At 45.9% G+C, this 26,418-nt stretch overlaps 1 protein-coding gene across 1 annotated transcript in view; it reads right to left on the bottom strand.

Moving 5' to 3' along the window:
• LOC122789851 (THO complex subunit 2-like) overlaps positions 1–26,418 on the bottom strand; it is a 2,067,217-nt gene that overhangs the window by 402,765 nt on the left and 1,638,034 nt on the right. Inside the window, exon 17 of the mRNA XM_044057285.1 lies at positions 3,708–3,801. Within this exon, the coding sequence (XP_043913220.1) occupies positions 3,708–3,801 (94 nt within the window). The remainder of the gene's footprint in view (positions 1–3,707; positions 3,802–26,418) is intronic.

The following is a 26,418-nucleotide window of genomic DNA, read 5'->3' as shown; positions in this document are numbered from 1 at the left end:
TTTCCGAGAATCAGAGAAATCCTGTCCTTCCCACTTAAAATGCTCCCTCATGGAATGTAAAGTTTCTGAAAAAGAAAAATCCTCAGGAGGAGAAGCAGAAGGAGTGGAATCCTCTGCATCAGAATCCGAATAAGGAGGAAAATCTTGAATGTCTTCCACAGAAGACTCTGAATCATCTGAGGCCTGCTCCAAACTTTCCAACTCTAGCTCTACCCTGGGCCTCTTATCAGGAGGGGGCATAGAACCTCTAATTAAAGTAATCAAATCTTCTGCCATTTTAAGCATGTGCTTTTTAGGCACTGACCCTGAGGAACCAGGACTGACACCAGAGGAAGGCAAAACAGACCTGCCCTTAGAAGGAGCCTTAGAAATAGTAGCAGAAGGCCTAACCACCCTAGGCACAGTAGGGAGAATAGTAACCTGTGAGGCCCCTTCAGCCTGACCTGAGTCCTGTGAAGCCACCTCTTGCAAAATCAAAGTTTCCCCCTGAGTCTCAACAGAAATTTCAGCCGGATCCACCTGTTCCCCTGTAGCTTCTAATGGACCGGCGTCCGAAACGGACGAATCATCTTGCCTAGGCTTCACAGATTTGTCTTTGCGCTTCTTCGTGGAAGCGGGCGTCGGAAGATCCGACGGCATATTATAATTACACCGCTTGCCAAAGACTAACCTAGCGCAATCTAACCTCCGTTTTATAGTGCGCTTATTGAACCTAGCACAAAACCGACACCCGACTACGTCGTGCTCCGGTCCCAAACAAGGAATACAAAGTGAGTGGTAATCCCTATGCGGTATCTGTTTCCCACAAGAAATACAATTATTCACTTTTTCTGACATCCGGTAAATAACTGAGGCAAGAAAAAACAAAAATATTCCCCAACGGGGTACTTAGCCCAACTTGGTATCGGTCTGAAACTCCGAATTCGAAAAATTTCAGAACGCCGAACGGCACTTGCAACGCTGCTTCTGCATCGGACCATGCGGCAAAAAAGACTGAGGATATGACGTCGGTCATGCGCTTTTATACCCTGACGCTCTGATGTCAGATCTGGGCGCCCATGACCGACGTCAGCCTAATACTTTGGTATTCGGGCCGACCGAGGACAGCGGACTACCCATAAGTAAGGACTGCAGCAATGTGAGATGAAGAACATCAGCCTGAACTTGCTTCATTCATGCCCTAGGGTTTCAGATAGCAACCAAGAACTGCCTGCTAAGTTAGGGAGAGTTGTGCATGATGGAATTTTTTGGAGGGAGGGGGTACACACAAAGCAGCCTGATAAAGTTTTAACACGTTTCACAGAAAAAAAATGTGTGGATAAACAAGCAAGTCTTTACTAACCTTACACAAAGGCTTACCTGTTCTACCTACAAAAAGTTTAGTTTTTGTTAAAATTCAAAATATTAGCAGAGTTAGCCAACGCCTGCAGCATAAAGCTTTTTTAGTTGCTAACACAATCCACTTACCAGATTTTTTTGGCCAGCCAAATAACATCTGAACTGCCTATGGACATACAAAAACTGCAAAATGATTTCAACTTGTTCTGAGGTCAAATTGCATGGTTCATCTCTACATCAGAGCTTGAAGCCAAGAGATTTTCCACCCAAGGTAATGGCTACCAAAATAAGGTTATCCAAGACAAAAATTCAGATGCCATTGAGGAGAACAGGCTCACATGAGAAAGGTAGACCTAGCGTTTATAGGATAAAATGAAGATCCCAAGAAGCAGGTACTGCCTTTCTAGCAGGCTTTAAGAGTAGGACTCCTACAAAGAACATTTTCAATGTCGAGTCTGTAGAGAGAGAGTCACTGAGGCAACAAGCTGCAATGCAAGATAAATGCCCTTTAACTTGTGTATGACAGGGCCCTTGATGAAAAATTCAGCTAGGCTCTGCAGCTACACATTGGGAAATCCCTCTCTGTTCACATTATAAAAAAATGTGTTCTGTTTTGCTAAATATAATTTCCTGGTTCTGACTTTTCTTGTTTTCTGCAGAATGTGTAGGAATTTCTCAAAGAAAATGCTCTTGAAAGAGATCAGAACGAGACCATCCATGCTGCTAAGAAAACATGGGGCTCAGTATGGCACAAGTATGTGGAAGAAATATGGGTCACACACTACTCATGCTGCCTGGGATATAAAGAAGCTACCAAAGAGTCCCACCTATTCTAGCATTTCTGAACACAATGAGAATTATAGTAAACAGTGAGAAAGGGAAGAGGAAGTCCCCTTTCCAAAAGATAGTGTATGCATTTACTACCCATGTTTCCTATAAGTACATGTGAAACAAAGCTTCTTGAGAGGAGTAAGTCCACTTTTGTACAAGTCTATCCCTTGTTCTCCCCAACCTTTGGTTATATCCTAGAAGACAGGGAAATGACTTTCCATTTCTAACAGTTTGTCTTGGACCAGCTGAGCTGCAACGCTACAATGTTCAAGTCTCCATGGATAAAAGATCTCAAAGTGAAAGCCCAGCTAAGAAGCTATTTCTCATTCAGTCACTGACAGCCTACATAGCTTTTGCAACTGCCTCCCCTTGTTTATATATCACAGTACAGTTGCTATGCCCATAAGCACATTCAGAGATCCTTGTTGCCAAGATGTCTGAAAAGCCACAGGGATAAAATGTGGAACTTAAAATTTCAATGGCAACACAAAATGCTCCCGAAAGCCTTTAGCTACTTATCAGTAACAACAAAGGTTAGCATCACATGTAAAAAGACTTGCCTGACTGCAATACAATAAGAACTCAATAAAACAAACATGGACAATAGATCATTAAGTCTCATGGGATGCCACTGATAAATGGCCTCAAACTACACCACTAACTATACCAAAATGATGTACGCTCATTTTAAAGCAACACTTGACAAATTGCAAAAGTAGTACTCCTACTCTATCATGTTTTAGATTCCCTATTAGTACAATGTGTGGCATGTAGTTGAGTTTTGCTAAAATATAGACAAACAACACTCATGACTGTTCTGTTCAACTACTCCATGACTCAAACATATCACTGTATTAAGAATAAAACAAATACTTCCTCCTTCCATGAAGTCAACTAGGTTTAGGTCTACTAGATAACTTTTCAAAGCACTGCTACAATGTACTTGAGGATCATCTAATAAGGGATAGCAGGTACTCTGTCTTAAAGACCCTATGTTTTTTTTTCTCTTTATTTCACTCATATACAATTATGTTTCCTGTCCCCTGCAACAAGTTAATCAGAAAAGGCAATGAGAAACCCTATGATGAATTCATCCAAATATGGTTACAAAACATGACAATGGAAAAGAACTAGAGAGTGGAACTACAATCTCTCAGGACAGTCAAAAATGAAGGGCAGCAGTCCGAAACAGTATGACTTAGAAAATGGAAGCCACTGAAGGACAAGTGGCAGTGGGAGATCATGAAATAATGCTGCTTTTGGATGCATGCAAAGAAACTCAAAAGGATGAATTGATAGCTTCCAAAATGCCTAAAACAGCAAAAATAAGTGAATCAGAGGTGTAGTTATAATCTGCAAAATGGTGGTCAAAAACTGTACACGAAGTAACAAGGAATGTCTACCAACATGGAATACAGAAAAGAAAAACTTTGGCAAAGACAGCCTCATAAGCCTCAGTTTTCAGTACACGTAGTGAAAAAAAATTTCAAAGTAAATTAACTTGAAACACTTCAACGCTACAAGCACTTGAAGGATACAAGCCAAAACGTCATAATTCAACGAAGTCAAATATTTCAGAGAATCCACAACAGGAGTTATTAAGTTGTCATACTTCTGTATTTGGGACAAAATCTGAAAGAAAAAAAAGGCAAGGCAGTCACATTACAACTGGGAAGGCAAAATCTGGATTACTACTAATCACAACAAATACAAACAGCAAAAATGCACAACCTCTTTACAAGGTATTCTTAATCCAAAAAGGTGATGTGGTAACTGTCCAACTGTACTGTAACACATTCCATAGCATTTGTAAATAAACCCTTGGAAACCATCAATTTTCTAGCTACAGACAACATAAAAGTATGCAGCATTTGATTCAAAAGTTTGTTATTTTTGCATTTAATTATGCTGATAAGCATGGGGGACCTTGAACATTTTATTGATGAAAACTCCTGCCATGACGCAATACAAAAACAAACCCACAATGCTTCACTACCTAAAGTATTGTCTATACTTCTGTGTTAACTGGCATTATTGTCTGGGAGTTGGTGGAGGGTTAAGGCTATGAGTTGTATTATCGGTGGTGCAGGGTTTGATTCCATCAGCCCTCATTTGCCTACTGTGTGACCCTGAGCAAGTCATTTAACCAGACGTTATTCAAGGGTTGCCCCTGAAAATGGAATGTGTCCAATGAGCCTACCTGGTTAACAAATGGGTATTAATTGCTACAATAGTGAAGTATTATATCCTAGTAAACCATGTTTACAGCTATGTCTCAGTTGTAGAATACCACACAATGAAAATTAAAATACATGATTACTAGCAAGACTGCAATTCAAGTAAAAAGAAGGTATGTTCTTAACATAATATTCCACTTGTGTTGTTGATCATTCATTCTTGACTGTTTGGTTCGGTTCCGATCCTTAGAACTAACTCAGCCATTACATGAAGTTCGTGCCAGCCAGAAACTCTCAGGCCAAGGCTACCCACACTGCCTCTCTTCCCTTCACCTCAGTTCGACTTTTGCCCATAAAGTAGAAAATCATGGAAGCTTTGTAACAACCACCACCCTACTAGAACCACATTACTAGTTCTGAACCTCCAGGAGTCTCTTGGAGGGGGCAGGAAGGTTGGATGTTAAGAATGAATGAAGATCGACAAGACAGATGGAACGTTATGGTAAGAACATAACTTGTTTATCTGATGTTGTCAATCTTCATTCACACTTGACTGCTGGGACAGAGTCCCTAGTTACTCTGGACCGTAGGAAAGGATATTACTGAGCACCAACAGAGCCAAAGGATTCTCTTTCCCTGGAGACCGCATCTAAGTTGTAATGAGTAATAAAGGTATGGGGGGTAGCCCAAGTTGCGGCTGCACATATTTCATTCATAGAAGCTCTGGAATGAAAGGCTACTGAAGTGGAAACAGATCTTGTAGAATGTGCCTTAATTTTTGTTGACAACTCCAGCTTACTTTGGCTATAAAGAAGTCCCGGGGCCAATCATGGAGAAGAGCATCTCTCGGGGGGACCCCCCCCCTCTCCCAAGGAGGACTAGGGCCAAGTACCTGCTGCATTTGTGGTTTATGGGAGAGGAGAACAGATTGCAGCAAGGCTGATCCCATCATTGAAAGATCGCTACATTGGGATTGAGAGACCACTTGCGAGGCAGGAGAATGCAGCTACTCAGTTTGTCTGCAATCAAGTTGGAGTTCCCCAGAATGTCCGATGTTATCAGAACGCAGTTGGAGGCAATTGCCCATTGCCAAACTCTTAGGGCTTCCCGACAGAGGGTAGGATCTGCCCCCCCTCCCCCATTTGTTGATGTACCAGACCACTGACATGTCTGACTGAATAGCAATTGTCCCAGAAGAGGGCAGATTGGAATGCTTGCAATGCTAAGAGCACTGCATTCAGTTCTAGCATGTTGATATGCAAATTGGCCTTGAGGGCACCAAGTGCCTTGGACTGTCTTTCTGAAAATGCCCACCCCCATCCTATCAGGGATGCATCTGTGGTCACTACGGCCTTGTGATGAGAGGGGGGGAAAGGATGGCTCCATAATTTGTCTTCTGGCTTCATCCACCAAGATGAATCCTGCTTGCTTATGTTGGTTATGTGAACTGAGTGGGACACTGGATGAGTTAACAGTGACCACTGTGACACCAGTAGCCACTGAAGCAGCCTCATATGGTACCTTGCCAGAAATACCAAGGTGACTGTTGCTGCCATGGACCCAAGGAGCTGTAACACTAGATGACCTGGACCCAAGGAGCTGCAACACTAGATGACCTGGAACTGTGTCTTGAGAAAGTATCACTTGAAGTTCTGAGCTCAACCTCACTAGTTTGTGAAGAGGAAAAGCAGCCATGCAGGATTTTGTGGTTAAGTCTTGCTCAGATGAATTCTATGTCCTGTGTGGGGGATAGTTTTGATTTTCCTTGTTTACTGAGATGCCTAAGAACTCAGCAAGCCTTAGAACAAAGTTCAAGGCAGAGAGCAGCAGATGCCTGGTGGGGACGATGAGGAGCCAGTCTAAATATGGAAACGCATGGAATCCTTGTAGCCTTAAGTGAGCTGCTACCACTGCCATCCATTTGGTGAACACTCTGGGGGCTGTAGTGAGAACAAAGGACAGTGCTCAAAACTGGTAATGACTGGCTCCTAGCCGGAAGCAGAGGCATCTTCTGGAGCATTTGTCCATTTTTATGTGGTACCATGCATCCTGAAGATCTATGGAGCACATCCAATAGTCTTTCTCTAGAAAAGGAAGGACAGACTGAACCGTGACCATCTGAAGTTTTGTCTGTTGTACAAACTTGTTCAGTACACTGAGGTCTAAGACTGGCCTCCACTCCAGTCTTTTTTTGGCACTAAAACGAATCTCGAGTAAAATCCGGATCCTATTTGGTCTGGTGGGACTTTTTGGAAGACTTTTTTTTGAAGCAGCTTTTGAATTTCTAGTGCTGCTATATCCCTCTGACTGGGTGGAACACTGGGGATATGGTAACCCTTGGTAATTACTGGCTGCACTCAGGAATCCAATGTTATTGTGTGCCAGGCTGAATGGTGCAGAAAGAATCTTCCCCTGATTGCTTCCAGAGGTAAGCAATCTCGCCGCCACACAGGAACGCCAGTTGGGTTGTTAAGAAAAGGAATCCCTGGAACACTGATTGAGCAGGCCCCCCTCTTCCACAGGAGAGGCATCTTCCCGAGTAGTTCCCCACTCTGCCCCAGGAGGAATACTTGCCATGCATGTCCCGAAAAGACCCTTGGGACTTTCTGAACCAGATCTTTCCACTCCTCTGATTCCTGGAGTAAGGACATTGAGGAATGGAAAAAATGCACGCCCACAGCATAAAGGGTCTTTCCGTCCTTCTCACATCTGGCTAATATGCCTCTGACTTTTGGGCCAAATACAAAGTAGCATCAACAGGAGCATTGATAAAGGCAGACTTGAAGAGGTTCGCAAAGTCATATAAGCACATCCAGGTGTGCCATCTAATGGCAACGCCTGCACCCACTGCACTGGACGTCCCTTCAGCTGTATGCGCAATAAGCTGCATGGACAAGTTGAGATAGACTCTAGGGTGGCAAGCTGGAAGACAACCTTATCCCGGACCTTGTCAGATATTGCTCCTGCTAAGGTCTCTGAAAGCTCAGTTATCAGATCCCTTTGGAGTCGCGTGAAGTGTGCCAAAAAGTTCAACGACCATGGCGAAGGTCGTTGAAGCAAAGACCTGCTTCCCAAATCTGTCCACTGTCTGGGACTCTCGGTTTGGAGGATGGATAGCTGGACTCTCCTCAGCGAGTTCCTTTTTTGTGGCAGCCGCCACCACCATGGCATCCACTGCTACACCCTTCGACCAGTGGGACTGGACCTCTGGCGCTGAAAGAATTTTGTCAAGTTTCCGGGGAATTGTCTCTATGGTGTCAGAAATCTTCCAGACATGCTACACAATGAGGTTGATCAGTTCATTGGCAGGTGGGGTCACCCAAGAAGCAGAAGGCCAGGCATGAAAAGCCTGCAAGAAAACAAATTCCTCAGAGGATGGGTTTGTGGGCTTCCAATCATCCCTCTGTTTCAGAATTTCCAGGATTTCTCCGAAAGAGACATCTTCAGTGGTTGACTAAGGAGACCCTTTCCCCTTCATCGAAATCAGTATCCTCAGTGACAAATTCTTCTGGAGAATCCAAGTGCTTCCTCTTGCACAATCTCTTATGAGGTGGCTCCTCAGGGGGAAGGTCTGAGGACTCCAAAGATGGGGGACCCTGCAATAGGGTATCTTGCTGCTCTTGTGCCCGCTGCCCAAGGTAACAGATTGTGACAGTTGCGAGGCAGAGGATACATAAATGTGACACTCCGACAGGGATGGTACCAACTGTGAGCCTGCTGAGTAGAGGGCGCTCTCTATAATCTAGAAGGCAGGCCCACCTGAGGAGGGATGTGAGCCCACAAACGAAAAAGACAACCACGGAACCGGGGTCACACCCCACTCCAACGAGCACCCTCTCAGAGTATGAGTTGCAAGAAGACTTGCAACTGCCAGAGGACCAGGAACAATAGACGGCACCATGGAAATAATCTGAGCTGATCTAGGGATCTTGGAGCCAACAGCCAACTCACAGTCTGGTGGGTTGGCTGCAATGGAGCCGCAAACCACAGAGTCGGTTATGGAACCAATCCTAAAAGTAGCCGCAGAAGCTCCAGTGCCCCTGATGAAATTCCATCCTACTTCCTAAAAGTAGCCGCAGAAGCCATTGTTCTCCCTATCAGCATACTAATTAATCGGTCTATCTCAGAAAGCCAAGTCCCCCAGCTCTGGAAGAAGGCCTTTATTATTCCTCTCCATAAAGGTGGCAATAATAACGACATCCCAAACTTACGCCCTATCGCCATCCTATCCCCTATTTTTAAGCTACTTGAAAAGTGTGTACATCAACAGCTCTTACCCTACCTCATCAATAATCAGCTTCTTACTGCCACGCAACATGGCTTTAGACCAGGTCATAGTACCTCCACTGCCCTCCTCTCCTTCCTAGAAACAATCAACAAAGTCCGCGACTCTGGCCACTTTGTATCCACTCTTTTCCTCAACCTTTGACACTATTTCCCACAACCTCCTCCTTACCAAACTCTCTAAAACTTAACCTATCCCCTTCCTCTACCCAGTGGTTCTCGAGCTCTCTCACAAAGGCAACAAGCAGTTAAATGGAAAAAAGCTACCTCACCCTTCCTTAATACATCCACAGACAAACCCCAAGGTTCCATTCTAGGCCCCCAACTATTCAACATATTCATAAAAGATTTCTTCTAAGCCATTCCTAACTCCAGTCACATCCAATATGCCGATGATTCTACTATAATCTGTTCCTCCCCTTCCATCACAACTCTAAACAAACACAAGTCGCCTTCTCTTCCACTGAACAGTGGATGCTCAACAACAATTTAGCCCTTAATGCAACCAAAACAAAACATGTTATTCAATGCATCCAAAACCTCTTCCCTAGACAAACAATCCTTCATAATTACCAGCAATAGCAGTACCCCTTAGAACTAATTTCTGACACCAAATTACTAGGAATTATCATTGACAATCAACTACAATTTGATAAGCATCTACAAGCAAATATCAAAAAAAACCCCATAAAAATTAGGTATGCTTTACTGCCACAGTCGCTTTATCTCTCCCGCCACCAGGATTACATTAGCTAATACATACCTCATCCCATCCCTTTTATATGGAGCATCTATCCTAACCAGCCTACAATCTTCCCTCAAAAAAAACCCTCGAATCTTGTTATAACAAGATATCCAAATTTGCGGCAGGTCATAGAGACTCTGCTCACCACTAATTCCCTTCACCAACCAACTTGGCTAGAATTACCAAACTTCCTCACATATACCAAGCTCATCAAGCACACAAACTCATTCATAGCCCATCTCTCTGCCCCTCCCTAGCAAATACCTTTGAAATGCATAAACCAGATAGAATCCTAAGATCCAATGCCCAAAAACCTAATTAAATTGCATAAACCAACACATCCTGCTGGGAATCAATTGACGTCCTCTCTTGCATGCCTCTGGAACTCTCTCCCTTCTCCCATCCGCACCACCACCACTCTCTCCTTGTTTAAAACCTCACTGCACTCGCACCTTACTTCACAATGGAAATGCTCTTGCTCGCATCCAGCCTAATACTACCATACTTTCTTCCTAATATTCCAAACTTTGTTGCCTGTCACTACCTCCTGAAGTTTTACATCCTTACCTCATTGTAATTCCCTAAAAAAAAAAAAAAAATAACCTGATGTAATTTTCCTAATGAAAATCTTTCATTTCTGTATTATGTAACATCTATTTGAATTGTGCAATATGGGTTTGTACTATATAAAATATATATTTAACATTTAATTGAAATGTATATTATGGATTTGTGCTCTTTCTGTACTATGCATTTGTATTTCTCTGGAGCTTTTCTCCCCAGGACTCTATTGAAAATGGACTCCTTTTAGCCCAATGGACTATCCTGGAAAACAAACTGCAAATCAATAAATAATAAATAAGTTGAGATCCACCATCGGTACTAAAGTAGCTGGCATTGGGAACATTGAAGTATTGGGCTTCAAGACCTGCGGATAGGTTGAAGGAGGAAGATAAATGGGTGCCCTGGGAGAGTAACCCTCACAGCTCCAGATGGGAGAGAGGTCCTAAGAGGAGCAGGAAGGCCTCTGGCTGCCAAGAGCTGATCCACCAAATCTGACTACATCTAGCTCTGAAAGGCTCCTAGTGGAATGGATGGACATCCCCGAGGGAGATTCTGGGCTTTCAAGAAATAGACTTAACTGTTGACCCAAGAAGGGGTCTACAGATGGGAAGTATCTAGCCCTGGGTGTACTCTTGACCTTCGTCACAGTGGTCTGTTGACCAGTAATTTGTTTTGCAGGGGAGGACGTTACCGGGATATTTGGAGAGACTACTGTAGGTGCCAGGGAGGTCATCAGTACTGATGACAAAGTCGGCGCCGTAGGAGTTTTGGTAGCTTCAATAGGGGTCGGCACCATGGGAAATGTGACAGGTTTCGGTGCCACAGCAGGAGTCAGTGCAGATTCAGATATTTTAGGCCTCAGCTCTGAAGGATGAGTCGAAACCTGAGCTTTAGTACTTTTAGCTTCAGGTACCTTAGGGGATGAATGTACTGAATGGCTCCTTTTCTTATATTCTATTCTGGGAGACTTAGATATCTCTGCCTCAGATAAAGCCTCACTAAAAGGGCATTTTAGCAGCCCCTTGAGAATAAGTTTGTTTCGCCTCTTTGCAAAGGTGCGAGGACTGAAACCCTTGTAGAGCCCATCATTTTTTTCCATTGACCCTAGTGACAAGAATTATGTAATTCAAGAAATAACAGTGATCTGCAACTACATTAATAAACAATATAAGAAAATACACTTTCCCAACATAACGGGAATTCCAACACCAAACACTGATGACAGAAGTGCCACTCATCCTTAGGAGATGGTTGGATGGCATTCTTGATGCATCAAAGACCTTTTATAGAACAAAGTACAGTTGTTTAAGTTACACTTCCAATAAAAGTTGATGTTCAAAATCCTCACTGCCATGGTTAACCACACCCTCACCCATCCACACACACCTTCACTTTGACTGCTGATAAAATCAGCCCTAAGGAGTGAAAATCATCAGTCAAAAGTGATGAAATTTCAGAACTTTTGTGTCTACAAGGTCAAAAGTGTACTCCTCCTCAACAACTAAAACATTAAAAAAAAAAAAGTTTTATATCCCAGCAAGTAACTATATACAACAATAGAGATATGCAAGATATCCAAGATGTGGCTACTGCAGCAGTGAGGAACTAAAATATGCAAAACTTGTGTAATCACCATAACGATAGATCCATGATGCCTGGCTCCATCTGGGTCAACCCATGGGACTTCGGATCTGACACCAGCTGATTCTACAGCTTTTATCCAGTCTTGGCTCTACCTCCCTTACCCATAACTCCTTAAGTTTGCCCCACGAGTCAAAATATAATGATACAACATATCTAACTAGTCCTCACTTTCTCCACAGATACAACAAAAACACCAGTGGAAATGCAAGACTCTAGGTGATCATAATGAAAGAACCCCTGCCACCTGGTCATCACAGAGGGAAGATTCAGCAAATAAACAAGGTCAAGAGCAGTAGGAAGGGAAGGTTGAACCAGACAGAGATGCACAACGCGGATATATCGTTACAGTGACTACGTAACTAATATCTAATTTTGTCTGCTCCGTCTGAATTTAACCTGTGGGACAGAGATCCCAGCCATGACAATTCCTCGGGAGGAACTAAGGAAGAATATTCCGCAACACAGTAGAACCAAAAAAGCCAAAGACCTGGACTGAATGTCCATCTTACAATGCAACAAAAAAGTATGATGTCCCAACCAAGTGCAGTGGCTCAAATATCATCCACAGGTACTCTAGAAAGAAAAGCTGTAGATGTAGCAAAAGCACTAGTTGAATGACCTTTGGACTTCTGTAGAAGTCTATTGCCTTTCAGAGAAAATGCAAACAAAATACAATGTGAAAGCCACTTGGATAAAGTCACTTTAGCCACAGGTGAACCTAACTTGGATTTTGAACAGCAGACAAGCAACTGGCCAGATTTCTTGAAAGACTTGGGACGGTTAAGATAAAATCTTAGTTGCCTATGTATGGAGTTCTCTTCAGAAATCTCACCTTTGGTGGCTGCTGACACCACAATGGCTTTGATAACAGAAACTCTGCTCCAATAAGGCCTGTCTTTTGACGGGGGGGGTGGCTTCCTAGGAATTGGTACCACTGCGTTAGATTCCTTCCACAACCTCCAGAAAACCAGATCTAGTAGGCCATCCAGAAGAGGAACCATAAAGAGGGTGGATGGGCCTATGCCAAAGGCATCCAGAAACACAGACGCCTCCAGAAAGGGGAGCTTTGGAGGCCCCACCCCCATTCTGGCGAAGCAGCTCCAATAAATTGCCAAGAGAGGCATCGCGTTGGGACTTGGGGAACCCTCTCCTTCCTTGAGGTCACTAACTTTGATGAGGGATTCCTCAGCAGAATCCAAGTGCTTCCTTCCACTTTCTCTTCCCTGAAATATCCCACTAAACGAAGATGAAGGGGGAAAAGAGTAGAGTACCCCTTCCTGGCAGTCAGCCTGGAGGCTACTTGACGCAAGCTGTCTGGCAGGAGACTGAGGACTGGTCAGAGGAACAGATGAAAACTGAGACAGGGTGCCGGCTGGTGACATCCAACCCTTCTCTCTCGCTGAGAGCATCGGATCCACAATGAAAGCAGAGGCCAGAGAGGGCCTCTTGGATAAGAGAGTCATGGAACCAGATGGTACTTAAGACAACCTCAAACCCAAAGGGGCAGTTCCTACACCCACATATGGGATCATAGCCGAGCTATCTAAACCTGAAGCTCAGAGAGTGAGTGACGATCCCAAGGCAGGAACAGTCGACCCAGACCTAGAAAGTCTAACCCTGACACCACGACTCTGAGGTGCTATGGTCATCGAACAAGTCTGGGTCGAAGCTACCAAGGAATAGGATGGAGCCAAAGACAACCAGGCTTCCAGTTTCGATCCAGAGGTGGAAACTTCAATCGGCCGGAATGACCTCAGATCTAAAGGGACCGAGGAAGGAAATCCTAAAGATGGAGCCAAGCGTCCTGAAGTCTGACTCGAGGGGGTAACCCCTTATTATATCTGTGTCTGCAAAAAGGCCCACCATCAGCCACTCCAAATCAGACTGTTTAATACTGCTCACCGACCTTGATGACGGGACATATGAGACCAGGGAGAAAGGCTTCAAATGTCAATGTGACAAGGACCCATCATGCCAAATCCAAGCCAGGGAAACTCTACACTGGGATTGACTCTGGCGAACGAAGAGTCGCCGTCCATGGAGAAAAGGGGGATGCTACTCTACCTAAAGGTGCCTCCTTAATCAGAAAAGGTTTGGGGAATGCTGAAGGCAAACGGTTCACAGACGGAGCTAAGGTCAGTGCCAATGTACCCAAGGAGGCCAAAGCATGAGGGGGTGTCAGATCTTGAGAACCCAATGGAACAATCCCACAGGTGCAGGTCAACGAAGACCTCGTGTCTCGTGTGTTCCCTCTTGGAATGCCTGAAGTCTCAGTCTAGGCTTCTTGGACCCAGTCTGGGGATACAGGGGAGAAGCCTTGCAAGTGGGCACAGATGAAGAGCTAGAAGGCAAAAGGCCATACAAATGAACTTGGCTTTGGGCTAGTTGATAGCATGAGAGCCAAAGACCTCACAAATAGAACAGCCACAGTCTAAATGCTCTGGACTGAGGCAATAAACACATTTCATGTGTACATCCTGTGAGGAAAGTTTGTGCCCACAGCAGATGCACTTTTTAAACCCCTTGCTCATTCTTACCACCCAAAAACGCACACAGAACAGTAAAAAATAGAATATTAAAACGTGGGGAAAAGGGTGGGAAGGGTACAGACAAACTAGGGATCTAATCTGCCTAACCTAAACGACTACCTTACACTTCCTAAAACCATAATTACAGTCAAAAGAAAAATAAACACTATTTTGAGGGATAAAGGAAAATATATCTCACCAATATCAAGGAAATAAAACTACCAAGCGGAGCCAAGGATCAAGCTGCAGACTACAAATGGCAGCAAATTAGATCTGCAGAGTTTGAGAAGTGGGGAGTTATGGGTAAGGGAGGCAGAGTCAAGATAGGCTAAATGCTTCAGAATCCTCTGGTTTCAGAAGAGTCAGATCAGAAGTCCCACAGGTTGAATTAAGACAAAGCAGACATCAGATCTTTTAGTTATGTACTTACCATAACGATAGATGTATGTGATCCATCTCACCTACATTCATTACAGACGGGCTCGGAGCAGAGTCTCGGCTCTGACTCGGCCACTATAACTAGCACGAAGTCTCTCATTGGCTGGAATAACCCTGTATCCCAGGATGCATCACGCCCAAACCCCCAGATCTTGCTTGCCCCAATATTATTTTCCCACATACACCACAAGGATATATATGTACGAGGAGAGAAAAAATAATATCCTCAGAGGAATCAGAATACAAGTTTCCTCCAAGTCCAACAGGTAGGGAAGGGCCAGAGTGCACGTAAGAATGTAGGCGAGATGGATTACATACATCTATCGTTATGGTAAGTACATAACTAAAAGATGTAATGTGATCCTATCTCGCCTACATTCATTACTGACGGGACAGCGTCCCTAGCACCTAAATCCCGGGAGGCTCACTGGAAAACACTCCTGAGCACTGTGGAACCAAAGGAAGCCTGACCTCTAGAGGCCACGTCCAGTTTGTAATGAGAAATAAAGGTATGTGGAGAAGTCCAAGTAGCCACTGCACATCTCACATCTATGGATAGTCTAGCATGAAAGGCCACTGAAGTTGACATAGCCCTGGTAGAATGCGCCTTAACTGGAAAGGGAAGATCCTTACCCACTAATGCATAAATAAATGAGATGCAGTCTCTAATCCACTTAGCTATGGTGCCCTTAGTTACAGATCTGCCAATTCTATTGTCCGAAAAGGACACAAAGTACAGTTTTGTACCTACCATAAATGTAGATGTTTGAGTGTTCACCCTGCTGCAGTCATCACACTTGGGTTATCCTGTCGTCAGGCGGTCCAGCAGTCGGCCGGAATTCCAAAGTCTTGGTCTGGCGTCGGTTGCTGTCGCTTCTTCCCCAACGTCAGTGCGCCAGGGGTATATATAATGCAACCAACGCCATTTTCTTCAGTTTTTCTTGCCCCAGATGTCAGGTGCCCCCAAAAAGGTGGTCAGTAATTAGTACTAAGTGGAGTAACCTCTGCAGAAACACAAAATCCCTTCAGCTACAAGCAAATACATCAGTAAGGTATTGAAGAGAATTAGCCAGTAGATCAGAGGGGATGGAGGGAGGGTAACCTGGACTGCAGCAGGGTGAACACTCGAACATCTACATTTATGGTAGGTACAAAACTGAAGTATGTTCATCGTGTTACCCTGCTGCAGTCATCACACTTGGGTTGAATCCCAAAGCTAAGGATGGGACGAGGTATCATAGAGAGTTAGTGGAGGCTATAAGGCCCTGCAGAACTGCAGAGGCAAGGCCCGCCCTAGTCTTAGAGTAAAGAGGTAAGTGATAGTGTTTGGTAAAGGTGTGTACTGAACTCCAAGTTGCAGCTTCTAAAATCTCCTTGGTTGGAACCCCCCCTGAGAAAGGCTGTACAAGTAGCTGTTGCCCTGGTAGAGTGGGACCTAATGGTAGCAGAAACTGGTTTTCCATAATGGGTACAGCAGAAACGTATGCAATGACCTATCCATTTAGAAATGGTTTGCTTTGATATAGCCTTCCCTTGAGAAGCTGTAGCATAGGATACAAACTGCTGGTCAGATTTTCTGAAAGCCTTAGTTTTGTCCAAGTAGTAACGAAGTTGCCTGTGAATGTCCAAGAAATGCAGGAGTCTCTCACCTTTGTTCTGTGGATTTGGGAAGAAGGTGGGTAAATTGATGGTTTGATTTAAAGCCACACTGGAAACCACCTTAGGCATAAAGGAAGGATTAGTTTGTAGAGAAACTCTGTCTTGATTAAAAATGAGGAAAGGTTCCACTGCCAGTAGTGCCTGTAGCTCTGAGACTCTTCTAGCTGAAGTTATTGCTAGCAGCAGGGCAGTCTTCCATGATAGGAACTGAAGATTTGCAGAGAAAGCTGGTTCAAAGGGAGGTAGCGTTAGTTTTTCCAGAACAAAATTGAGGTCCCATGTTGGTGTAGGATCTCTCCTGGGTGGTCTAATGTTTTTTGCCCCTCTGAGGAACTGCCTTAGAAGTGGATACAAAAATAAAGGTGGATCCGTGTTGTAGTAGGCTGAAATAGCTGAAGCATGGATTTTATTGGAGGAAAAAGAAAGTCCTTTGTGCAACATCTCAGTTAAATACTGTAGAATGTGAGGCATGTGAGGCTGAATTGTTTATTGGCCTTTAGCTTGGTTCCAGGCACAAAACCTTTTCCATTTGTCCGAATAAGCCTTCCTGGTGCTTGGCCTCCTGGCTTCCAGAATAACATCCAGAACTGCTTGGGAAAGAGGAGCTGGCTGGATGTTTAGTTGATATGCCATGCAGCCAGATTTAAAGTTTTGAGCTGGCTGTGAAGAATCTGATTGTTTTGTGAGCAAATGGGGAATTGGTGGCAATAAACATGGTGGGTTGTGGGCCATATTTCTCAATAGCGGGTACCAGTGCTGACGTGGCCAGTCTGGGGCTATGAGAATCAGTCGTGGTCTCTCCTTTTTGACTTTCAGAAGAACCTTTGTGAGGAGAGGCAATGGAGGGAAGGCATATACTGTCAGGTTTTTCCAACTGAAAGAGTGCGTCCACTTTCCAAGCTTGATGGTGAAGTGTCCTTGTACAAAATTTTGTTAGTTGATAGTTTTGAGGACTGGCAAACAGGTCTATGTCTGGAAGACCCCATTTTTGAGTTATCATTGCAAGTATTTGTGGATTTAGTTTCCACTCGTGGGGATCCTTGATGTTTCTGCTGAGGTCGTCTGCCAATGTGTTCTTCTGTCCTGGCAGGAATTGAGCTTGTAACTGAACTTGGTAAGCCAGAGCTGTGTTCCATAAGATCATTGCTTGCCTGCATAGAGGGTAGGAATGTGTACCCCCTTGTTTATGTACCACATTACTGTGGTGTTGTCCGTCTTTATTGCAAATTGTCCTGGATGTAAAAGATCCTTAAAGGCTGTCAGAGCTTTCTGTATAGCTAGCATCTCTTTTTATGTGCAGATTCCTTTGATCTGCAGTCCATACACCTTGAACGCACTGTCCTGCCATGTGTGCCCCCCAGGCGTAATCTGAAGCATCTGTTGTGATGGTTTGCCTGGCTGGGGGCAAGGTGAAAGGCTGACCCTTGTTGAGGTGACATGCCTGTGACCACCATAGAAATTCCTGTTGTAGGCAGGGAATGAGAGATATCATTGTGTCCAAGCTGTGGCTGTGTTGAGACCATACGCTTTTTAGGTACCACTGTAATTTCCTCATATGCAGCTTTGCAAATGGTATTATTAGTATGCAAGATGCCATGAAGCCCAAGGCCTGCAGAATTTTTCTTGCAGTTAATTGGGTCTTTGTTGCCATTGTCTTGAAATATTGAGTCAGTTGTAGTTGCTTGTCTGGCGCAAGATAAGCCTTCTGGGCCGTTGTATTCAAGCCGACACCCAGGAATGTCATTTTTTGTGAGGGTACTAGTTTTGACTTCTTTCCGTTTACTGTGTACCCCAGGCAGTTTAGTAGATGTTTTACAAACGCCAGATGATGTAAGAGAATGTTTTTGCTTTCTGCTTGGATGAGGTAGTCGTCCAGGTATGGGTATATTTGAATTCCTCTGTCTGCAGTATGCAATTACTGGTACCAGGCATTTTGTGAAGACTCTGGGCACAGTAGATAAGCCAAAGGGCAGTGCAGAGAATTGGTAATGGGTTGAACCTGCAATGAAACGGAGGTATCTTCTGCAACTTTGTCTGATAGGGACATGCAGGTATGCCTCCTTGAGGTCCAACGTTACTAGTCATGCTTCCTTGCCCAACATGGGAAGAAGCTGCTGTAGTGTTAGCATCTTGAATTTGGGAACTTGTAGGTGTTTAGAATTGAAAGGTCCAGAATTGGTCCCCAGGCATTGTCCTTTCTGGGCACTAGAAAGAATCTTGAGTAAAATCCTTGGCCTTGCTCTCGAGTAGGTACCAGCTGAATGGCTCTCATGTCCATGAGAGCTGTAATTTGCTTTTGTGCCTCTGCCCATTGATTTTGTGGCAGGTTTGGCATTCCTCTTTTCATTGGCAAGGTGTGAAAATGGAATCTGTATCCTCGTAAAATTATGTCTAGGACCCATTTGTCCTTTGTGACAATGTGCCAGTTGTCTGAAAAAAGTGCGAGTTTTCCCCCCAAGGGGGCTGCCAAGAGAGTATTGCTTGGCCAGATGAGGTGCAAGTCACTGAGTTTGCCTTCTGGTGGATTGGGACCTGTCTTCTCCTCCCTTCTGTCTTGTAGTGTCCCATTGGCGAGGTTTATACTGGGCTTGTGGTTGTCCTCTGCCCCTTGGACGTCTGTATTTACCCCTCTGTGGTCTGTCAGTAGCTGGAAAGGACCAATTCTTTGTTGACCAGTTTCTGCTGAAGCGAGGAGGTTGTACCTGTAGGAAATCTTTGACTGTCTGCATAGATTTTGCCTTATCCTCCATTTTCTTTAAGACTTCTTCTGCTTTAACTCCAAAAAGAACATCCTGCTGTAAGGGAGCATCTAGAAGTTTTGCTTTAACATGATCAGGCAGAGTTTGTTCCTTTAACCAAGCATGCCTACGTATAACAGACCCAGTGACAGCTGCTCTGCAGGAGGCCTCCAAAGAATCAAACCCACATTTTAAGGTATGTTTGCCCACCTGTTCAGTGGCGTGCAACAGATCCTGTACTTCTTTCAATTTAGATTGTTGAGGGAGAGTGGTTATTCTTTGCTTTAACTGAGAGATTAGGAATTGCTGATACTTAAGCAAGTGAAATTGGCAATTCAGTGACCTCATAGCTAGTGTGGCTGAGGTGTAACCCTTTTTCCCCACCTATCTAGTGCTCTGGAATCCCTCTCAGAAGGTACAGGGTTTTTAGCCATAGAAGCCTTAGCCCCCTTGGGACCCTGGGAGATGGTCTCTGAGTCAGCTACAGGGCTTTTGTAAAGAAATTTGTGGGAATCAGGCACTCTATAGTATCTGTCAGGCGTAGCCGGAGCAGGAGGTAGAGAGTCTGGGTTCAAACTGGATTCTAAGTAAATATCATCCACAATGTCCAAAACTGGTGGGATGGCAAGTGGTCTGTGTTGGGGGAGTAAAAGAAACTCTCAGCCTTTTCTTCGAGTCAGAGTAGTCCTGACCTTCCCAGTGAAAATGTTCCCTCATAGTGTGTAAAGTTTCCCCAAAGGAGTAGTCTTCAGGAGGAGAAGCTGAGGGAATAGAATCCTCAGCATCAGAATCTTCATAAGGGGAGAAGGAGTAATCTTGGTCCTCAGAGGAGTCTGAAGAAATTGACACTTGTTCAGAGGATGCATAATCATCCCTCTTGTCTAGGCCTTTTGTCAGGAGGGGGCTGGGAACCCCTGATTAAAGAAATCAAATCTTCAGCCATTTTGAGCATCTGTTTCTTAGGCATGGGACCTTGAAAAGGAGACTGAAGTGCAGTCCTATTAGATTTAGTAGGAGTCTTCGTCTTAGAAAACGTTTTAATGGTGAGAGTTGTCGGTCTGAAAACGCCTTCAAAAACTGATGGCGTTTCTGTAGCACCGACGTCTTTTGCAGCAATGTCATCGGTAGGGCCTGAACTAGATGGCTGCGTCGGCCTGGTGCATTCCACCAAAATTTCCGTAGCGGTCTCAGGTTCCAGATCTGTGGTAGTCAGGGGCTGCGTCAGAGCCTCACTGAGGACCGGAGAACCGGAGACCGGACCAGCCTAGGCCTCGGAATCTGGCTTAGGCCTGGGCTGTCTGTCCTTATCCTTGCATTTTTTGTGCACGCTGGTAGTCGGTTGCTCTGACCGCATGGTGTAGTTAAATTTCCTACCGAAGTAGTGTCGTGCGAAATCAAAGCGTCTTTTAATAGTACGCTTATTAAACCTAGCACGAAAACGACAAGTAGTGACGGCATGGTCTGGGCCTAGGCAAGGTATGCTATAAGAATAAAAATCCTTATGAGGTATTTGCCTCCCACAAGAAATACAACTGTTAACTTTTTCTGACATCGGTCTGAGGCAAGAAAAGTTTCCCCAATGGGGTACTTAGCTTTATAGAAGACTTCGGTCTGAAATTCGAAAATCTCAGCAAGTCGGCCGACCGGCACTTGTGAACTGCTTCGGGCACAGCGCGGCAAGAAAGACTGGAGAAAATGGCATTGGTTGCATTATATATACCCCTGGCGCACTGACGTCAGGGAAGAAGCGACAGCAAACGACGCCGGACCAAGACTTTGGAATTCCGGCCGACTGCGGGACCGCCTGATGACAGGATAACCCAAGTGTGATGACTGCAGCAGGGTAACACGAACATCTGATCTGATTTCCTCTCCTGTTGTGTCCTATTTAAATAAAACCTCAGTTGTCTATGCACATCCAACTGGTGAAATTTGTATTCCGCTTTGTTGGAAAACCGTGGAAAAACGACCAGAAGCTCAATAGACTGGTGGAGACAAAGGGCAGAAGAGACCTTAGGGAGAAAAGAAGGATTAAGTCTCAGAGATACTCTGTCCTTATGAAAAATTAAATAAGGAGGTTTAACAGAAAGGGCTTGAAGCTCCAATACCCTTCTGGCTGAAGTTATGGCTACCAAGAAGGCAGTCTTCCATGACAAATTTCAATTCGCAGGAGGCTGCTGGCTCAAAGGGAGAAGACGTCAAAGCTCTGAGCACCACATCTAAATCCCATGGCAAGACAGGTTGCGAAACCGGAGGGCGAAGCAACCAGGCTCCTTTCAGAAAGGCTTTACACAGCTTATGACCCATGAGGGAAGGCGGCTCATGTGCAACATGATAATTGGAGATTGCTGCCAACTGAACCTTTATAGTGGAGGCAGCCGAGCACTGTCTAAAGAGTGTTGCTAAGAAATCTAACACCGCCGACACCGGGGCTGTAAGGGGATCAAGATCACGTTGCTGAGCCCAAATTGCAAATCTCTTCCATTTACTGGAGTATATTTTCCTAGTAGAAGACTTGTGGGAGGAAGACAGAATATGTACTACTTCCGGGGTAAAGATATGCTGTCTGACTAAGGTCGGAAGTGGAGAAGCCAGGCAGCGAACTTGAGTGTTCATAGGGATGGATGGAGCTGTCCTGACTGATGGGTCAATAGGTCTGGAGTTGGGTCCAGAATCCAAGGACCATCCACCGCATACTTCCGAAGGAAGGGGAACCAAACCTGACGGGGGCCAGTGTGGTGCGATCAAAATCATCTTGCTTCCCAAGCAGGTAGCCTTCTGAATCACTCTTGGTAGAAGAGGGATCGGTGGGAAGGTGTAGAGCAGACCGGAGGGCCAATTGTGGACTAGAGCATCCCTGGGTGACTCCCCCTGTGGGGGGATCAGAGTGAAAAAATTGCTGCACTTTGCATTCAGGGGGCTGGCAAAAAGGTCACAGCAGGGAAGGCCCCACTTGGAGAAGATCTGAGCAGCCACTCTGTCGGTCAGGGACCACTCATGAGGCATCAGAATAGCTCTGCTCAGCCTATCACATTGGACTTCCCCGGAATGTGCGTTGCCACTAGAAAGCGCTGGGAAGCGATCGCCCAAATCCACACTCTCATAGCCTCCCTGCAAAGGGGGTAGGACTTGGTTCCCCCCTGCTTGTTCAGATACCAGACAACCGACATATTGTCGGAAAAAATCGCAATAGTTCCCCTGGGAAGAGAGCTGTGAAGTGCCTGCAACGCTAGCAGCACCGCTCTCATCTCTAGAACATTGATATGCAAGTGAACCTCGTGGTCTTGCCACGTACCTTGGACCGTCTCGCCCAGATAATGCCCCCCCCACCCTATCTGGGAGGCGTCCGTGGTTGCTGTGGCAATAGGGGACGGGGGGCTCAAGGGTCTCCCTTGATCCAGATTGGACGAGAGAAGCCACCAACGCAGATCCTGCCGGCATCTCTCCGTGATGAGAATCGGATGGGACAAGGGGCGTTCCTGATATGACCACTGGGCCGAAAGGAACCACTGAAGTATTCGCATGTGCAACCTGGCTAGCGAAACTAGGAGAATGGTAGCCGCCATTGATCCCAACAACTGAAGAACCATCCTGGCTTGGGCTTTTCCCTGGGGTAGTAAAGCCAGGACTTGGGCCTGTAACACTTTTATTCTCTCTGTCGGTAGGAAAGCTCTCATCTCTACAGAGTCTAGCTCTGCGCCGATAAAGGCAACACGCTGTGATGGCAACAATACAGACTTTGCCCAGTTGAATGAAATCCCTAGAAGATGGCCCAGTTTGACAGTAGCTCTTGTGGCTTGAACAAGTAGATGCCTGGTGGGGGCAGTGAGGAGCCAGTCGTCTAGATAAGGAAACACCTGGAATCCTAGACGTCTCAGGTGAGCTGTCACCACTGCCAGACACTTGAACACCCTGGCGGCTGTGGTGAGACCAAAGGGCAGGGCCCGGAAATGAAAATGACTGGCTCCCAGCCGGAAGCGTAAATGATTCCTGGAAGCCTTGTTTATCTTGATGTGATAATAGGCATCCTTGAGATCGAGGGAGCACATCCATACTCCTTTTTCCAGCAATGGGAAAATGGACTGCAAAGTGACCATTCGGAACTTGGACTTCTTTACAAAGTGGTTTAGACGGCTGAGATCCAGAATGGGTCTCAAGTCCCCTGTTCTTTTTGGCACCAAAAATAACCTTGAGTAAGTTCCTAATCTGATCTGGTCTGCGGGGACTGGTTGGATGACTCCTTTTTCTAGCAGCTTTGAGACCTCTATTGCTGCCTGATCCCGTTGACTGGGTGGAACATCCGGGATTTTTCTTGATGGCGGCGGGTGGGGGGGGCGAATAAAAGGAATGGTGTAACCTCCGGTGATGATACGAAGCACCCATCGATCCTGAGTGATGGACTCCCAGGCCTGAAGATGCTCCGAAAAATGACCCCCGACTGGCTCCGGAGACGCACAGTCAGGTAATCCCTCAGGGACGTTGGTAGGAGGAACCACGAAAGGACTCGTGGTCTCCTGTATTGTGGGGGCCTCCACCGCCACTAGGGCGACGCCTTCCATTAAAATTCCCCCCTCCTCTGCCCCTGGAGGGGGGGTTCACTTTGATGGGTAGGGAAGACTTTTGAGACTTTCTGAACCACATTTTCCCTCCCCTCTGAGCCTTGGGATAAGGACTAGTGGGAAGCGAAAAACGGGCCCCAACGGCAGACAAAGTCTTACCCTCCTGCTCACATCTAGTGAGGGTGTCTTTCACTTTGGGTCCAAAAAGGGAGGACCCGTCGAATGGGGCGTCCGTGAAAGAAGACTTGAAAGCCTCTGCAAAATGACACAAGCGCATCCAAGCTTGCCTCCTAAGGGCTACGCCCGAACTCGCTGCTCTACCCACCCCCTCGGCTGCATAAGATATGAGCCTCATGGACGAGTTGACGATGGAAGAAAGGGTAGACAGCTGGGCGTTAACAGACTGGGCCAACGCCTCAGGCAAGTTACCCGACAAGGTATCTCCCAACTCCTTTATGAGATCCCTTTGGAGCCGCGTAAAATGACAAGTAATTCAGTGACCGCAAGGTAAAGGTCGCTGAAGACAGGGTATGCTTTCCATACCGATCCATACTCCTAGACTCCTTATTAGGAGGATGGATGGAAGTAGAAGCCTCTGCCACGTCCTGCTGGGTGGCAGACGCCACCACCATAGCATCCACAAGTACTCCCTTGGTCAAAAATTATTTTCCAGGAGGTGCAGATAAGAACTTATTGGGGCGGCTAGGAACTGGCTCCACAGAGTCAGGGTGACCCCACACCCTTCGACAAATAAGATCCAATAATTCATCGAAGGGTGGAGACACCCAGGAGGCGGAAGGCTGGGCACCGAAGGCCTTGCAGAAGACCGACTCCTCCTCAGAAGGGTTTTTGGATGGCCAGTCGCCCCGCTGTCTCAAGATCTCCAGGATATCGGAGAACGAGACATCATCAGAGGACGACTTCGGGGACTCTTCTGCATCTCATCGAGGTCGGTGTCCGAGGTGACAGACATATCTGGGAAGTCTACGTGCTTCCACTTACACAACTTCTTCCTGGGAGGCTCTTCAGGCACAGACTCTGAAGGGCCCTCAGAAAGTAGGGGACCACACATGGAGGTATCCTCAGGCCTAGGAGCCCCGCTGTCCAGAGATAGGGTGGCACCAGAAGCTCTAGTTGCAGCATCTAGGGAAGGAGTTGCTGATTCAGGTGAAGTCACTATGGACTTGGCCAGCGCGCTCCTCAGAGCCTCGAAGGCAGGTCCACCAGAATCGGACGAAAAACCCGCCTCCGAGACCATGACCGGAGTCGGGGTACCCCTAGCCGAAGCACCAAGGGGAAGACTCGGAGCCACAGTCTGAAGCCCCGCTGTATCCCCCTCGGGTTCGACTGAGGACACCTGAGTACCGAAACCTGTAGAAGGAATGGAAAAGCTTGGAGCCGATGTCGGATCCGAAAGACTAGCAGGAGGTTTCGGAGCCGACCCAGGGACTTCACTCAATTCGGCAGACTCCGGCTCCGACGACACTGAGGTTGTCGGAGGAGGAAGAAACGGAACCGATATAGCAGCTGGCTCCGGAGCCGAAAATAATTTAGTTAACACTGGCGACTGGAGGAGCCTCTGGACCACCCTATCGACATCCGAATCCGAGAGCCTGGAGGACTTGGAGGAGACAGACGGGGGGGTTCGAGAAACCTTCTCTGTCGGAACCGAAACAAGACTGGGGGAACGGCTCTGAATCGGCTCCAAAAGGATCGGAGCCGAAACAGGCTCAAGAACCACCGCAACCTCCTTCGGCGCCGACGACCGTGGAATCGAAGAAGCCGACCCCGCAACAGACAATACTTCCTGCGGCTCCGAGACCAGTGGAGCCGAGGAAGGAGACATATAGCCTTGGACAGTGCTTTAGACTTGGACCTGGATTTCTCAGAGGGAGGAGAAGACGCCAAAATTTACTCAAAGGAGGGTTTAATCAAACCCTTGAGGATAAGTTTATTTTTTTCTCTCCTGTAAAACCCTGGAAGAGAAGGCATGACACACACTGCAGGATTCATGCAAGTGTATGGCACCAAGACGATATACACAGATGGCGTGGCCATCAGTCAGCGACATCTTATACGCACATTTGGCACATTTTTTAAAGCCAGATGGCTTATGTTCTTTTGGTTCCTTGCCCGACATAAGGAACACAATCCACAAACAGAGCAACAATATTTCGAATTTAAACAATAAATCACACGAAGCACACTCAGCAACACAAGGTAGGGAGGGAGGAAAGGGCTCTAACTTAAACGCCCGAACACTAACACCACAAGATAGGGCAAAGGCCCTCTAACTTAAACGGGCCTAGCCTGCCAAACAGAAGGATTAACCAACAACAAACGCAATCAGTCACAGCAATGGATACAACAGACAACGTAGCTATTAGAATAGCTTTTTTTGGTATAATAACTCAAAGCTATAAGTTCAAAAACAAGAGAGAGGGTACTTGGCCACAGCCAAGTCGAGACCACGTTGTTACTCTAGGAGCGGCAAATGGGATCTAGGGGTTTGGGTGGGATGCATCCTGGGATACAGGGTTAGCCCAGCCAATGAGAGACTTCGCGCTAGTTATAGTGGCCGAGTCGGAGCCAACTCTCGGCTCCGAGCCAGTCAGTGATAAATGTAGGCGAGATAGGATCACATTACATCTATTGTTGTGAGTAAGTGCAGCTTACACAGCTGTACTATGTTAATCATTCCCATTGCTGCAGCAGCCTTTAATCTATGAGTTGACTACCAAAGCTTATTCAACCTGGGAAAAGGAAGGAAATGGATCAGCAAAGCCACTCCTGGAACTAGAAAAAAATAATCCAGTTTGCAATGCCTTTTAAAAGTACATACAGAGGACAGTGTAGATTCCTCTAGAAAACTTCTACAGTTCACCCCATTCCAATATACCATTTAAAAAGATA

This window comes from Protopterus annectens, chromosome 15.part0, assembly GCF_019279795.1.
Source record: "Protopterus annectens isolate FY-2018-M chromosome 15.part0, PAN1.0, whole genome shotgun sequence".
Classification (NCBI taxonomy): domain Eukaryota; kingdom Metazoa; phylum Chordata; order Ceratodontiformes; family Protopteridae; genus Protopterus; species Protopterus annectens.
Note: the sequence above shows the minus strand (reverse complement) of the source record. Positions and strands in the feature narration are given on the sequence as shown.